We start from the raw sequence: 14,501 nt of genomic DNA on the forward strand, positions 1-14,501 counted from the left end.
TTCGTCACTCCTCACAATTCCCTTTAATTCGTGTGGCAGCAGCACTCCGCCCCCACCTGAGGGCTGAACAGGTTGAACAGTTAGAGGCACTCAGGGGCGACGCCCCCTTGCCGCCTCCTCTGACATCACTGCATCCATTAGTCCGCATCGTCATGACAACGGGATGCTCTGCAGCTTCTCTGTGTAGGGGAGGGGCCTTCACAATCAGGAAGTTTCTCACATTTTCAGCCCCCCGTCCGGATCCTCTTGTCTGTTTGGGGGCGTGGCTTCACAGACCCAGACTAACGGTCAAAGTTCTGAGTCTGAGCCCCCTGGTCCTGGCACCCCTCCCCCCGTCCACCGACCTGGTCACTGGTCCAGTGGGGATGTGAAGGGGTGCAGCGGGGGCTAGCTGTTGTTGTCGGCCGTCATGTATTTGAGGGCGGCGAAGCCGAAGCGCCGCGACATGTTCTGCTGGAACTCCTCCTTCAGGGTCTTCAGGCAGACCCGGTACTGCTTGTTGGAGCGGAACTTGGTGATGTCGAAGCTGGGGGCGTGGGGCATGTGGATCATGTAAGCGTTGGGCAGGACAACGAAGTCGTACTCCTGCAGGGGGGAGTGGAGAGGTTTGGGGTCAGTAGGGGTGTAACGGATCACAGAACTCACGGTTCGGGTCGCGTCACGGTTTTAGGGTCTCGGTTCGGATCATATTGTGGATCAGTAAAAAGTAAAAACAAAAAAATCCAAAAACCACAAGATAAAAGCTAAATTAATTTTTGGAAAAGCTTCAAAACAAATATTTAATAAAAGATATAAAGTACTTCACACTTATATTAGGTTATTTATATATGAAACATCAAAACATTTGCTGATTGAGATCTATGAAACAAAACATCTTTAACCTTTGAACACAAACAAAATGCTAAAACATGTCGTTTTTTGATTACATGTACAGGTCTTGAGACCAAATCTACAAAAACTAAGAAAAAAATGCTTAAAAATAGTGTTGAAAATACCAAATCTATCTGGAGTTCCCCTTAAAACACAAATTATCCAATTATCCGGGACTGCAATTTAATTTTCAGCTGGGGCTTGAACCAGGAATCCCTTGATCATAAAAAAGCTGCACTAACCCACTGCACCACCGTCCTGATTATAAGTATGCACAAAGTACAGATATTTGTCTTTTTCAACCAAAATGTAATTTCCAGATTACTTTAAATAAAACAAACTTCTGCTTTCAGCCCGTTTTTCCTCCTCTCATTCTCTTTTTTCCCTTTAGAGCAGTGGTCCTCAACCACCGGGCCATGGACCGGTACCGGTCCGTGGACCCCTTGCCACCAGGCCGGGGTTTTTAGCTATCAAGTTCAGCTACATGCTAGCTGTTTTGGCTAACTTAAGTTTTTTTTTTTTTTTTAGGCTAATTTGGCATTTAACTAATATTTTAGCTGGCTATCAGCTTCAGCGTTTTTAGCTATCATTTTCAGCATTTTCAACAGTCAAATTCAGCTTCCAGCATTCACACTAGCATTATCACAGGTAATCCTATATATCTAGTTCATAATTATGTTAAAATGTTACAGGTTTAAAGTTTTAAAAATGTAGTTTTAGAGTGTTCTATACATGTTTATCCTGTTCGTCCTAAGGTGTGTTTTGGATTTTGGCCCCTTGTGTGATTGAATTCAACACCCCTTCCTTAAACTGTACCTGAGGTCTTGATTTTCCATCCTTCAAGTTTTAAAGAAGCACCAACAGCGGCGTGCCCCTCTCCTCCCCCAACCTAGCTTAGACAGCAGCAGCGTCAGGAGGGGAGGTTATTGATTACAAACTTTTGAGTAATTGAATTTATCTTTTTCGATTATTACTCTTTTTCTTTTTACATTAAATGAGGGCCGTGTCAAATTGTACAAAAAACCCCAATATGAATTCATTGTGATTTGGTGTTCCCTCCAGGAGATGGCGCCCCAGGGCAGTCAGCAGGTCACCTACAAACTCAGTACATATTACTCCTGACTGGTTCAAGGTAATCCATTATCATCTTCACACTGAGCATGATTCACATGTCAAATTTGCTTGTCCATAAACAAGTTCATAAACTCATTGATGCTCCAGACGCGTGTGGGAGGAGCTACTGTCTACATGGCTATATGGGACATCATCCGTGTCTTCCATGCGTTGTATATCTAATTTACAATACATTGAAGACACAGATGATGTTGAGAGTTCCCTAACCCAGTGATCACATCATCAACTCGTCACAGGCAAAGGCGGAGATCCTGACTAGTAGACGCAACGCATCTTGTTGGCCAAAGTACAGATATTTGAACTCTCGACACTCAAATGGCGCCGCAGAGACGGAAACAGGGGTGGGGTGTGTCTCCATATTCGTGGATTCAGCGAGTCCTCAACCCCCACGAATAAGGAGGAATACTGTATGTAAAGAATTTATTATTTTTGCAAGAAGATTACGGAGGGGCGAGGAGGAATACAGATGAAAAGAGGACAAAGCTTTCGGTTTGGATCTTTGACTCAGAAAGGTTGAAATGAGCAAATATTTTTTGACAGTCGGATATTCTTCAAAGGTTTTCTTCCTCACCTGAGCGTCCAGCTCCATGATGTGAGCCACCTTGTTCCAGCCAAAACCCACGAAGCGCCGGTCGTACTCCGGACTGTCCCGTCTCACCATGACGTAGGGCTCAAAGTCGGGCTCCCACTGCACCCTGTAGGGCATGGTGGCCGTCCGCCATTTGGCAAAGTTGGTGGGTGCGTGGCCTTTAGTCCAGACGTGGTATCTGTCGGGGAGGGGGGCAGTAATGGAGGTTATTGATGAGAGCAGCTGGTCCTCAGAGATCTGAACTGTGATGGTTCTGCTCCCATTGGGATTCTGGTACTATAGTGATTAAAGTGATAGAATGATGTTAGTAATAAATGGTTCTGGTCCTGAAACAAGTACAGTTCTGGTTCTGTAGCAGTCCTGCTACTGCAAAGGTTTTTGCTTGTTATGGTTTTGTCCAGTGAATAGTTTTGGTACAGTCATGGTTTTGATCATCTGGTTTTGCAAAAGTTGTTGGACCTTTTATGGTTCTGGTACTGTAAATTGTTGCTACTGTAACTGTTCTGGACTTGTGGGGATTTTGCTTTTGTCAAGGTTCTGGTTCTGTAATGGATCCAGTTCTAAAAAATTCAGATGTCAAATTAGCCAAAAAAGCTAGCTTGTTCTGTAAAATTAGCCAAAAAATCTCCAGTTAACTAAATCAGTGAAAAACGTTAGCATGTTGCTAAAATAGAAGCTAAACACGAATTTAGCATATAAAACCTCAGTAGATAACAAATTCCCCTTTTTTTTTTGAAAATTACTATAAAATATGAAAATATCCCATAAATATATTTACATTTTTGTTGCTAATCTACTTGACATTCGAAGACTTTCTCATTCAATTCCTATGAGGCATATTTTGCTCAATATTTCAAAAACTAAAAGGTTTATGAATATCAGAAATACACGCAGTAATGAACAAGCTCAGGCTTTTGATACCAAGATTCCTGAAATCGCTGAAAGTGTGATTGACTTTTTATGTGCTGAAAAAAGTAAAGAAATGAGCAGGAGAATCACTATAGCGCGAATACTGACTAAACATTCACACTATAATAATAATAATAAGTGATTCGGTTGGGAAATGAGATGTTCCGTGGAAAAGAAGGGCTTGCACCTGAAGGTGAAGAGCGTCCCCATGTCCAGCTGGGACAGCAGCTCGGCTTTGGACTTGGGGAAGGACAGGCGGTACCGCAGCGTCTCGAAGGCTGGAACCACCAGAGCTTTCTTGGCGTTGGCCATGTCCAGCTGAACTACAGACTTCCTGTAAGACAGTCGGGGGTACCGCATTGGAAACCTGCGACAGGCGGAGACAGCCGGGTGGGGGAGGGTCCTCCGGGCTCACCTGAGGTACTCGTAGAGGCCGTACATGGGCAGGAAGTCGATGTCGGACAGAAACATGTAGGGCGTGTGGACCTGCCGCATGGCCACGTTGCGCAGCAGGTTTACCGGGTAAAACTGCCCCTCCTTGTAGACGATGTGGTAGCCCACGTTTCCCCGACTCATCAGGACCTCTGACCCCTGGGCGTACCTCAGGAACTGCTGTGCTTCAGCGTCCGACAGGTACAGGGCCAGACTGATGGGCCCCTCCCAGTGCTTACAGATGGCCTCTAACATCTGGAGCCTGCAGGCACACGAAGGAGAGTCTTAACACCAGGACATCAGTCACATCCAACATCGAGGCTCTTTTAAACACAATCAATTACTGGGTTTGATGAGCGTAAAGCAAGTTTCTATCCCATTCATGTGGAGAGTTAGGGTCATTTAAAGAAATGGCCCCATTGAGCAATTTTGCCACTAGGGGGAGAAAAAGAAAAGAAATACCGGAATAACAAGAGATCAAGAAATAAACGGCATTCTTTGGAAGAGTGAGCCACGTCTGGGTAAGATACAGTGTAGTTCTCTGCTAGCCTCACCCGTTAAGTTAGCTAAAAAAATACCAGGTGTGATGCCACAATAACCAAAATGTTACAGTCAAAAAGAAGATAATAATAACTAGAAATGTTGAATTACCTGTGACAATGATAGTATTGAAGCTTCTTTGCTGAAAATGGTGACACAATTTACTTTTATTGCTGCAGGGATTTGGTGAAAATGCAAAAGCTACTTGCAAAATGTTACATTTGCTAAAAGACTGGAAATTTCGTTAAAGAACTATGACAGAGTGCTTAAGTTGAAATAAATTTCTTAAAATGTTGTAGTAAATTTGCTTAAAAAATGTCTAATACGTGCCAATTTTGCAAAAAATATCTAGTGTGTAGCTTAAATATGAGCTAAACTCCAAATTAGCCTAAAATAAAAAATTTAGTAGATGTCAAATTAGCCAAAAAGCTACATTGTTGCTTAAATACTAGCTAACTCAAAATTAGCCAAAAATTCCCCAGTAAACTAAATAAGTTGAAAATGTTAGCATGTTGCTAAAATAGAAGCTAAACTCCACAGTCCATGAATATATTTAAAAGTTTGTTGCTAATCTGGTTAAAATGTTTTAATTTGAAGACTTTTTCATTCATTTCCTAAGGGGAATATTTTGCTCAATGTTTCAAAAACTAAAAAGTTTATGAATATCAAAAATACAAGCAGTAATGAACAAGCTGAAAGTTTTAATACCGTGATTTCTGAAATCACTGAAAGTGTGATTTTTTTACGTGACAAAAAGTGTACGGAAAGAAGCAGGAGAATCACTATAACACTATGACCCAAACAGGTTCCTGGTTGTCTTGCTTTTCATTCAGTTCACTGACTAACCGTCAAAGTGCTTTAGAAACTGGACTGCCACAAAGACAGTGAGGCATACAGGTGTGGCGGCGTACCTGTCCATCGACAGCTGAGCCACCAGAGTGACGTCGGTGCCGTCAGAGCTGGGCTCGTACTCGTAGTGCAGAAAGTACAGGTGAGTGCGGTGGACGGTGAAGCGCTCTCGCCGGAACTCGTAGCACGGATCGTCTTCATCCAGCTCCATCAGAGTCTTCTGAAGCTGCAGAGGGAGCACAGAGACTCTCCATCATCAGAAGATACGCTGGAGAGCGCAGCTTTGGTGAGGCGAGGTCAGTCCATGGGATGTTTTAGGACCCATCTTGTGGGTTCTGCAGAGATTGTATTTGCTGAAACCCTCAACGTGTTCACAAAGAAGATACCTGTGTGTGTCAGGAAACACCTGCAAAGGTCAAACAGAACTTGTTTCTGCAGTTTGATCAATGAAGACCAACAGAAGCTCCAGAGCCAAAACGTGTGTCAAAGTCAAGGCCTGGGGGCCGGATCCGGCCCTCCAGATCATTTTATTTTATTGTTATTAATGGCCCGATGTTATCTTATTTCTAACTTGTATAATTTTGACAAAATAATTTTTTATGGACTGTAAAATATTGAAATTTTAAGTTGATTTATTTTGGAATAATATTCCTGTATTTTTATTATTCATAAATATCTTTAAAAAGTTACGGTTTTAAAGTTTTAAAAAATTAGCATTCTGCTTGCTTTTTGGACTGTTTTGGCATTTAATAAGATTTTTTTTTTTTTCTATTTTGGAGCTTAGGTAATTTTTCAGCTAAATGCTAGCTGTTTTGGCTCATTTAGGCTTTTAAAAAAGTTTTTTAGGCTTTTTTGGAGTTAGGCTAATGTTTACACACCAGCAATTTTGATTCATTTAGACCGTTTCTGGTATTTCTTTGTCAATTTTGGAGTTTAGATAATACTACAGATACATGCTAACTGTTTTGGCTAATTTAGGCTTTTTTCCGCTTTTTGAAGTTTAGCTATTTTCTCAGCTACATGCTAGCTGTTTTGGCCAACCTAAGTTTTGTTTTTTAAGTTTTTTAGGCTTATTTTGTATTTAGCTAATATTTTAGCTAACTATCAGGTTCAGTGTTTTTAGCTATCAATTTAAGCATCTTCAGCGGCCAAATTCATCCATCCATCCATTTTCTTGACCGCTTCTTCCCTTTCGGGGTCGCGGGGGTGCCGGAGCCTATCCCGGCTGCTGATGGGTGAAGGCGGGGTACACCCTGGACAGGTCGCCAGTCTGTCGCAGGGCCTCAATCACACACATTCACTCTCACATCCACACCTAGGGACAATTTAGTGTCACCAATGAACCTATGAAGCATGTTTTTGGATGGTGGGAGGAAGCCGGAGTCCCCGGTGAAAACCCACGCATGCACGGGGAGAACATGCAAACTCCACACAGAAAGGTCCCAGCCGGGAGTCGAACCGGGGCCTTCTCGCTGTGAGGCAAGAGCGCTAACCACTGTGCCACCGTGCAGCCCGGCCAAATTCAGCTTACAGCATTCACACTAGCATTATCACAGTTGATGCTATTTATCTAGTTCATAATTATGTTAAAAAGTTCTGTTTTTAAAAAGTAGTTTTAGAGTGTTCAATAAATGTTTATCCTGTTCAATCTGCGATCTAAGGTGTGTTTTGGATTTTGGGAGGGAGTCAGATAATAACTCTTAGAAATTCATACAAAGACTAAGGGAATTGTTCATGGAACTTCTGGAAACTGAAGCAGTTTTTTGTATCATGTTTTTATATTCACGTTCCCTGCAACACATTCCCAAGTAGTCACATACTGACATTTGGTTAAGACGTCTGCTGCAGCTAAAGTCAGTGTGTGTGATGCTGGGGAGGCGGGGCTACAGCGGCCTCACCCAGCACTGTTTGCTGCACTTGAAGAGGAAACTCGTAAATTTGCTGCTTTTTTAATGAAGTAAGGTTGAAAACCCACTTGAAAAAGGTAATCATAGAAAAGACATGTCTAAAAGAAAATAACATTTGATTTTTATTTTTAAAAAGTATATTAATTTCATGAAATGTATGCATTTTTTAAGCTATATTTTACAGGTGAAGCTGTGCCACACCTGCCCCCCCTAACTGCACGTCCGGTACTACATCTGGTACCGGTGCGCTACGCATTGCAATATAGGACTGGATCTGGTTCGCGGACCGGAGGTTGGGGAGCCGTGATTTGATGGGAACAGCCAGTACGTTAAAAAACGACAAGTTGTGGACGCCCAGAACGTCAAAAGGTGACGCGGAGGGGTCTTTAGCCAAACGTCAATATGTGATGACTTGGGAGTGAGAATGTGTTAGATCTGGAGATCTATCTGACACCTTCTGCATTCTTCCTCTTTGAGTAGTGCTGCCATAAACAATAAGCTGAATTTGGCCGCTGAAGATACTAAAATTGATAGCTAAAAACGCTGACGCTGATAGCCTGCTAAAATATTAGCTAAAAGCCAAATTTGTCTAAAGAAATTAGCCAAAACAGCTAGCAGGCAGTTAAAATATTAGCTAAACTCCAAAATAGTTTAAGAAATCTTAATAAATGCCAAAATAGTCCATAAAGGTAACATAATACCATTATAACTATCAACTTTACTACATTCTGACTCCATATAATATGATGTAAATCGACTAATCGACTATTAAACTAGTTGTTGACTATTTTTATAGTCGATTAGTCGACTAATCATGGCAGCCCTAACATTGAGTAGTCACTAGAGCGTCATAACCTCACAATGACCTGTTTATGACCCCATCATGACCCTGTCGTGCCTCCATGAGAACTTGACAGATTTGGATTTTTATGATCAACAGCATTTACCAAATTGAAGTGCTGAGCAAAAGCTCCACCTACATTCTCACTGTTGTGGTCCGCCTCGCTGGGACATCCGAACAGCTCCCGCCGCAGCAGGTTTCCGTCGTACTCCAAGAAGGTCAGGTACAGGTTCCTGAAGAACTCCACGTGCTTGTTCTTCACCCTCAGTTTCTTTGGAGAGTTCCAGTGGATCACCTGTTCAGGGGGAGAGGCGGTTCTAGAACAGGTGTGATGGCGTGCGGTTGCAGAATCCTGCAGGGTCCGGGCGCAGGAACACGGCGACGGCAGACGCTCACCTTCAGGTCGGACACGTCTTTGTAGCACTTCTCAGAGCGCGTGTGGTCTGACAGCTGCACGTTCCAGAAGCAGGGCAGCTGGTGCACCAGGAAGGGGTTCTGCTTGATGACGGCGTTGAAGATGTCCTGCAGACACAACAGGGCGTTCACGCTTTGTAGCCACAAAAGTAGTCAAACAAAAAGCTAATATCATGATCAATTCTGGGTCAGACTCCTGTAAAGTTACTTCGAGTCAGTTAGTTAGAGTCATGTGACACCTTGGGTGGGCCCTGGAGGCCCCCTTGGGCACCAGGTTGGTGACCACTGCTTTAAACTAACTAAAAAGTAGATACATAGCATTACCTTCGTTATCAAAGCATTATTGGCAATATTGCTAGTGTGAATGCTGTAAGCTGAATTTGGCCACTGAAGATGCTAGTGCTGATAACTGAAGATGCTGAAATTGATAGCTAAAATCGCTGAAGCTGATAGCCAGCTAAAATATTAGCTAAAAGCCAAATTAGCCTAAAAAACTTAAAAAATCCTAAATTAGCCTAAACAGCTAGCATGTTGCTGAAATATTAGCCAAAATCCATAATAGGTTAAAAAACTGAAAAAATCGTAAATTAGCCTAAACAGCTAGCATGTAGCTGAAATATTAGCTAAACTACAAATTAGCCTAAAAAACCATAATAAATGTCAAAATAGTTCAAAAAGCTAGCATGATGCCATTATAACTTTCAACTTCACTACACTCTGACTCTGTATAATATAAAGTAACAACTTATCAACTATTAAATTAGTCGTTGAGTATTCTAATAGTCGATTAGTTGTCGATTAGTCGACTAATCGCGGCAGCCCTAGTTTACGTGAACTATTCACTGAAAGTCACTGCTTGCCAAGTCCGCTGTAAGCGTGACTTTAGCCGTCTTACGGTCTGACAGGTGAAGTTGAGACGTGTTTTTTATTTACCTGATCTGCCAGTGAGGTGGAGAGCATTCCCATCAGCTCCCTCTCTGCCGTCAGACGCCACATCTGTTCCCAGCGCAGCTTCCTCAGACGATCCAGGAGCAGCAGGATGACCCCTAGAAAACAGGTGCCCACCATTGACTGTAAATGAGAACTGGACTGGGTGACCCCTCCCCCCTAGGATTCCAAACAGGAAGTACCTGCTGAAACTGTTTCTGTTTGTCAGAATAACCATTCTCGCTCTTTTAACTTATTTTTGATTATCCTAATGTTTTTTAATAATCTTATTTCTGAATAGTCATAAACTGACCAATCAGATCCCTCGATAAAAGTAGGTGGTCTGACGTTTGATTGAAAATTTCGTGCAGCCCTCTTTTAAGTGGTAGGGGTGTGGCCTATCAAAAAGCTCACTCCTGATTGGTGAGCGGTTGCCATAGAAACACCTATTTAGCTTGACTATGACCAATCACTGGGGTCGTCTGGATCCAACATAGTGGCATTTGTATTGGGAAAAAATGGCGACTGAATTGAATTTATTTTGCTTCCACAGCAGCAAGAACAAGTTGAGGTGGAAATGTTCTCCTCCACTCAAACTGAGCCGGACCTCATCCTGGACTCACCCGTGTTGAAGCCTCTGCCTAGAGCGGGCCAGGGCCGATGGTTCTTCCACAGGTTCCCCAGGTACCAGTCACTCTGGTTCTCCACCAGACCCAGAACCTGCTGACCTGAGCACAGAACACAGAGCTTGAAGAGTCAAACAGAAAACAGAACCATTTCCTTCAGTCCATGTCGACACGTTGATGGCCCAAGTAGAACCAGATCTGCTGCATAATATGACAAAGTTCTGGTCCGGAGACCAGGGTTCTGCAGAGAACTGCTCCTGAACTGCAGACCCTCATGAAGATGCTCACCTTTGAACTTGTGGAAGACGGCCCAGAGCTCAGCGATGTCAGTGGCGAAGGTGATGTCCGTGTCCAGGACGATGACCTTCTGCAGGTCTGAGGGCAGCGTCTTGGTGAGCACCAGCTTCATCAGGCCGTAGATCCCCGAGTAGTGCTTGTTGGGGATCCAGGACACCTCCGACTGCAGAGGCACACCAGAGGAGAGGTTTGTGGCGTGTCGCGGCGAGCTGTTGCGACGAGAGGCGGAGCTTCCTCACCTTCAGCTCGTCAGCGTCGTAGAAGGCCACTCGCACTGCAGGGACCATCCAGGTGTGGAAGAGCGCGGACAGGATCTTCTGAGCGATCGAGTCGGTAATGAAGTGGAAATGAAGCGGGTTTCTCCTGCAGAACCAAAACACCAACAGAAGGCTGAGCTGTGCCTGGATCCAGATCTAGATCTAGATCCAGATTTAGATCAGGATTTGGATCTGGGTCTAGATCTGGACCAGAAGGGTTGGTGAAGAGAAACAGAGTCCCTGTGTGTACTGGTCGACTGTGCTTTAAATAAAACAATAAACATTGTGGCTGCTCTGAAGGTCAGATCTAGATCTAGATCTGGATCTGGATCCGGATCTGGATCTAGATCTGGATCTGGATCTGGATCTGGTTCTCAGCAGGTCTGGTCCAAAACTAGATGAAGATCTAGATCTTTATCTACATCTGGATCTGGTTCTCAGCAGGTCTGGTCCAGTTCTAGATTTAGATCTAGATCTGGTTATCAGTAGACCTGAACCTGGCTCTCAGCAGATCTGGATCTATTTCTCAGCCAGTCTGGTCCAAAACTAGATGTAGATCTAGATCTACATCTAGATCTAGATAAATCTCGGTCTGGTTCTCAGTAGGTCTGGTCCAGTTCTAGATTTAGATCTAGATCTGGTTTTCAACAGGTCTGGTCTAGATCTAGATCCACTTCAGGTCTGCTTCACTCAATGTAAGACCAACCATTCACACCAGGAGTCTTTTAGCTGAACACCTGAACATCCGCACCCTCATCTGTCATAGAAGTTTAGCCTTCTTGCCCTCTGGACACTCTTCACGATCAGCCCTGGATCTTCAGGAGAGTTTAGCTCCAAAAATATGTTTGTTCATAAACTGTCTGCTAAAACTTGGCTAATAATTTTCTGAAACATTCTCATGATTGAACTGGGGGCAGTTAGAGGGTCTTGTCCTAAAAATGGAGATAGGTGACATACAAATAACCTGGGAATTGAACCAACAAACCATTGGGCTGGAGAACTTCCTCCTCCAAAATCATTGCAGTTCTCTCTCTCATGCAGGAGCTGAACGCTCGTAGATGACTAGAACCAAACTGCTGGTTCTGATCTGGACCGCACCAGCACACAAACTGTCACTTTCTCAGTCTAGCATGGGAGTGGAGTACATTTCTGAGAGTACAGAAAGGGGAGGGGCCTGTACCTGTGGAAGAGAACAGACTTGACCAGCGTCACCACATCCCGGCTGGCGTTGTACCCGGCGCAGACGATGGCCACGTGGATGGTCTGTGGACCAGAATACGACATGATGTTTGGATGCTTCAGCGTTTCCCTAATTTCTGCCTTTTATGAAAGCCCCCCCTCAGTGGTCGTGCTGGAGGGGTCTTACCTCACACTTGTCCACAGTCGGCTGTTGGATGCAGTCGGAGCCGTTTCCCGCCGCCGCGTTCCTCTGCCCGTCACTGTCGCCGGTTCCCTCCTCCGAGTGCGTCCGGCTCTGGTTCCCCCCGCGGACGCCCTGCGGGCGGTGTGCATAGGGGTCTTTGGGGGGGTTGCTCAGCTTGTGCCGCAGCGCCCGGTTCTCCTCCTCCACCAGCCGGACCCTGAGCTCCAAGGCTTGCTGCTCGCCGACTCCGCCCACCGACGTGGATGGCTGAGCTTCCAGCGGAGACAGGAGGAGGGGCTTCTCTGTGAGGGGAGGGGGGCATCTTTAATACACGATGCATGATGCTACACCCCCGCCTTCAACTCAACTGAGTCTGAGAACAGCAAATAGAGACATTCAACTGTTTGACATTTGAAAAAGCGCGGGGGGGGGGACTCTGCAAAATGTCATTTCAATGATTTACACGATGTTACATTTTCAACATGATCGCTCCAGAAGGGCTTACTGCCAAACAAATGACTGATAAAGACATAAAGAGGGATGTAAAGGACACAGACGATACAAATCGATCTGGTACTGAGAGTTACAGCAGTATGGGTTAAAAACCACAAATGGAAAAAAGAATATTTTTACTTGGTGAAATCTGTGAGGTCATATCCAGTGGTTAGAAAAGCGAACGAAAAGTAGTGAGCATCGTGTCCGAATTACCTTTAAAATCCAGGGCGCTATGCAGTTTTTTTGTGATTAGGTGTTAGGGAGGGAATTTGGACACAAGCTTAGTCTTTTTTTTAGGCCATTTTGGAGTTTAGCTAATATTTCACATATATACTAGCTGTTTTGGCTAAATTTGTCTTTTGTTTTTCTTTTTTTTGGTGGCTGTTTTGAAGTTTAGCTATTTTTTCAGCTACATTCTGGCTGTTTTGGTTAAACTAATGTTTTTTTGTTTTTAAGGCTAATTTGGCACTTAGCTAAACTTTAAGTGGCTATCAGCTTACAGCATTCACACTAGTATTATTGCAGGTAATACTACGTATCAGTAATACTATATCAGTTTCAAGTGGTACAGGTCACGTTTTTACACGTTTATCTTAACATCAGAGAAGTCCCACTCATCCACATGTATTGGTCACGTCTCTCAAAGTTCTGGTCAGAGGTTCTGCTGGCTCTGCTCCTGATATTAACCTGCAGTCATTGATCGTTTTGTTTGATGTCACTGAAGAGGAGGCGTCCTTTGTTCTGTGTTGGCTAAACGTCTGTATTAAAATGCTGAATAGACCGCTCAGAATTCATGCCTCTCACCAACCTCACGTCTGATGTGCCTCCGACTCTAAATCAAAGCTGTGCTCGGATTCCCATGAGCCTCAGCAGAGCCTCTGAAGTGCTGCAGCGATGGGCCTGCGTTTGCGTCAGCAGGAACACAGCTTCTCTGCCTTTCTCACAGACGTAATCTGCGGTCTTTTGCTGGAGCCGCTCCAGCGGTGAGGACGACTCAGGGGAAAGCTGCTGGATCCTGAACTAAATCAAGTCCCAGAGACCTGAAACTGTCAGGACTTGTCGGCTCAACGTGCAGCAAAGCGAGCTGCGTGGAAAGGAGAAAAGTGGGACAACTTCTGAAATGGATAAGAAGAGGAGGAGGAGTCTGCTGATGGCTGAACCAGGACCGCAACAACACCTGGACCATGAAGACTCAAACAGACTGAGCCCAAACAGTCCCCTCTGCCCTCCCCGAGACTCACCAAAACCAGGTTCAGGTTTCTTATCACCAAGGTTTGGCTATATAAAAATTAGGGGTGGGTTGATGAAATCAATTAATCGATTTAAGATTTATAGATCAATAATCATTTCATAAAAATACAAATCGATTTAGCACATAAAGCTAAAGTCCTCTAGCATGATGCTAACGTATAATAGAATTTCTCATAGGACGGCTAATGCTAACGCTCAGTCGACCTAAACATACATTGCTGACTAAATGAACATCTTTATAAACTCACAGGTATGAATCTTCTAAACTCTTTAAAGGAAATATTTTTAAAGTAACCATTTGTGGTCTAAAACACAATTTTCTGCTCATTCTTTACTTATTGTTCTTGATCACCACCTAGTGGTCAAACTGAAACGTCCTCCAGGAGAAGCAGAACAATGTTTACAATGTTAATGATCTGAACATTTTAGTTAGAACTTCTCCTTTAGAGAATCCATGTAACTCTGTATGATATTAATAATCTCATTATTTCACTGATACATTTACAGTGTGACGTTGTCACATTACTCTGATGTTTAACAAAACGCCTGAAAAAAAATTCCAAAGTAATGTGGGGAATATATGTTTTGTATAACATCTTTGTATTCTTGCTGTAAAAGATGTGGGTTGCCTGTTTTAAATTATTCCGTAAAACAAAACAAAATGAAATCAGATAATTGAAGGACTTTCCGTAAAAGACTATATAAGGAGGGGAAGACGGCACAGCTGGGGCCCAGCTGACTTCCTCAGAAACCCAGGTAGAGGGGCGTGGCGCAAGGATCTACCCTTCCGCACCCTCTGG

At 43.8% G+C, this 14,501-nt stretch overlaps 1 protein-coding gene across 2 annotated transcripts in view; it reads right to left on the reverse strand.

Annotated features, from left to right (window-relative positions):
• large1 (LARGE xylosyl- and glucuronyltransferase 1) overlaps nt 1-14,501 on the reverse strand; it is a 26,092-nt gene continuing 11,591 nt past the window's right edge. For both annotated transcript variants that reach the window (XM_024263303.2, XM_024263304.2), the window contains exons 3-15: nt 11,959-12,257; nt 11,773-11,855; nt 10,575-10,698; nt 10,327-10,498; nt 10,036-10,140; nt 9,419-9,531; nt 8,468-8,593; nt 8,211-8,366; nt 5,386-5,549; nt 3,918-4,196; nt 3,690-3,836; nt 2,576-2,771; nt 1-585 (exon numbers count right to left, since the gene is read on the reverse strand). In XM_024263303.2, the coding sequence (XP_024119071.1) occupies nt 388-585; nt 2,576-2,771; nt 3,690-3,836; nt 3,918-4,196; nt 5,386-5,549; nt 8,211-8,366; nt 8,468-8,593; nt 9,419-9,531; nt 10,036-10,140; nt 10,327-10,498; nt 10,575-10,698; nt 11,773-11,855; nt 11,959-12,257 (2,162 nt within the window). In that variant the 3' untranslated portion in view covers nt 1-387. The remainder of the gene's footprint in view (nt 586-2,575; nt 2,772-3,689; nt 3,837-3,917; nt 4,197-5,385; nt 5,550-8,210; nt 8,367-8,467; nt 8,594-9,418; nt 9,532-10,035; nt 10,141-10,326; nt 10,499-10,574; nt 10,699-11,772; nt 11,856-11,958; nt 12,258-14,501) is intronic.

This window comes from Oryzias melastigma, unplaced genomic scaffold (assembly GCF_002922805.2).
Source record: "Oryzias melastigma strain HK-1 unplaced genomic scaffold, ASM292280v2 sc00308, whole genome shotgun sequence".
Taxonomy (NCBI): Eukaryota; Metazoa; Chordata; class Actinopteri; order Beloniformes; family Adrianichthyidae; genus Oryzias; species Oryzias melastigma.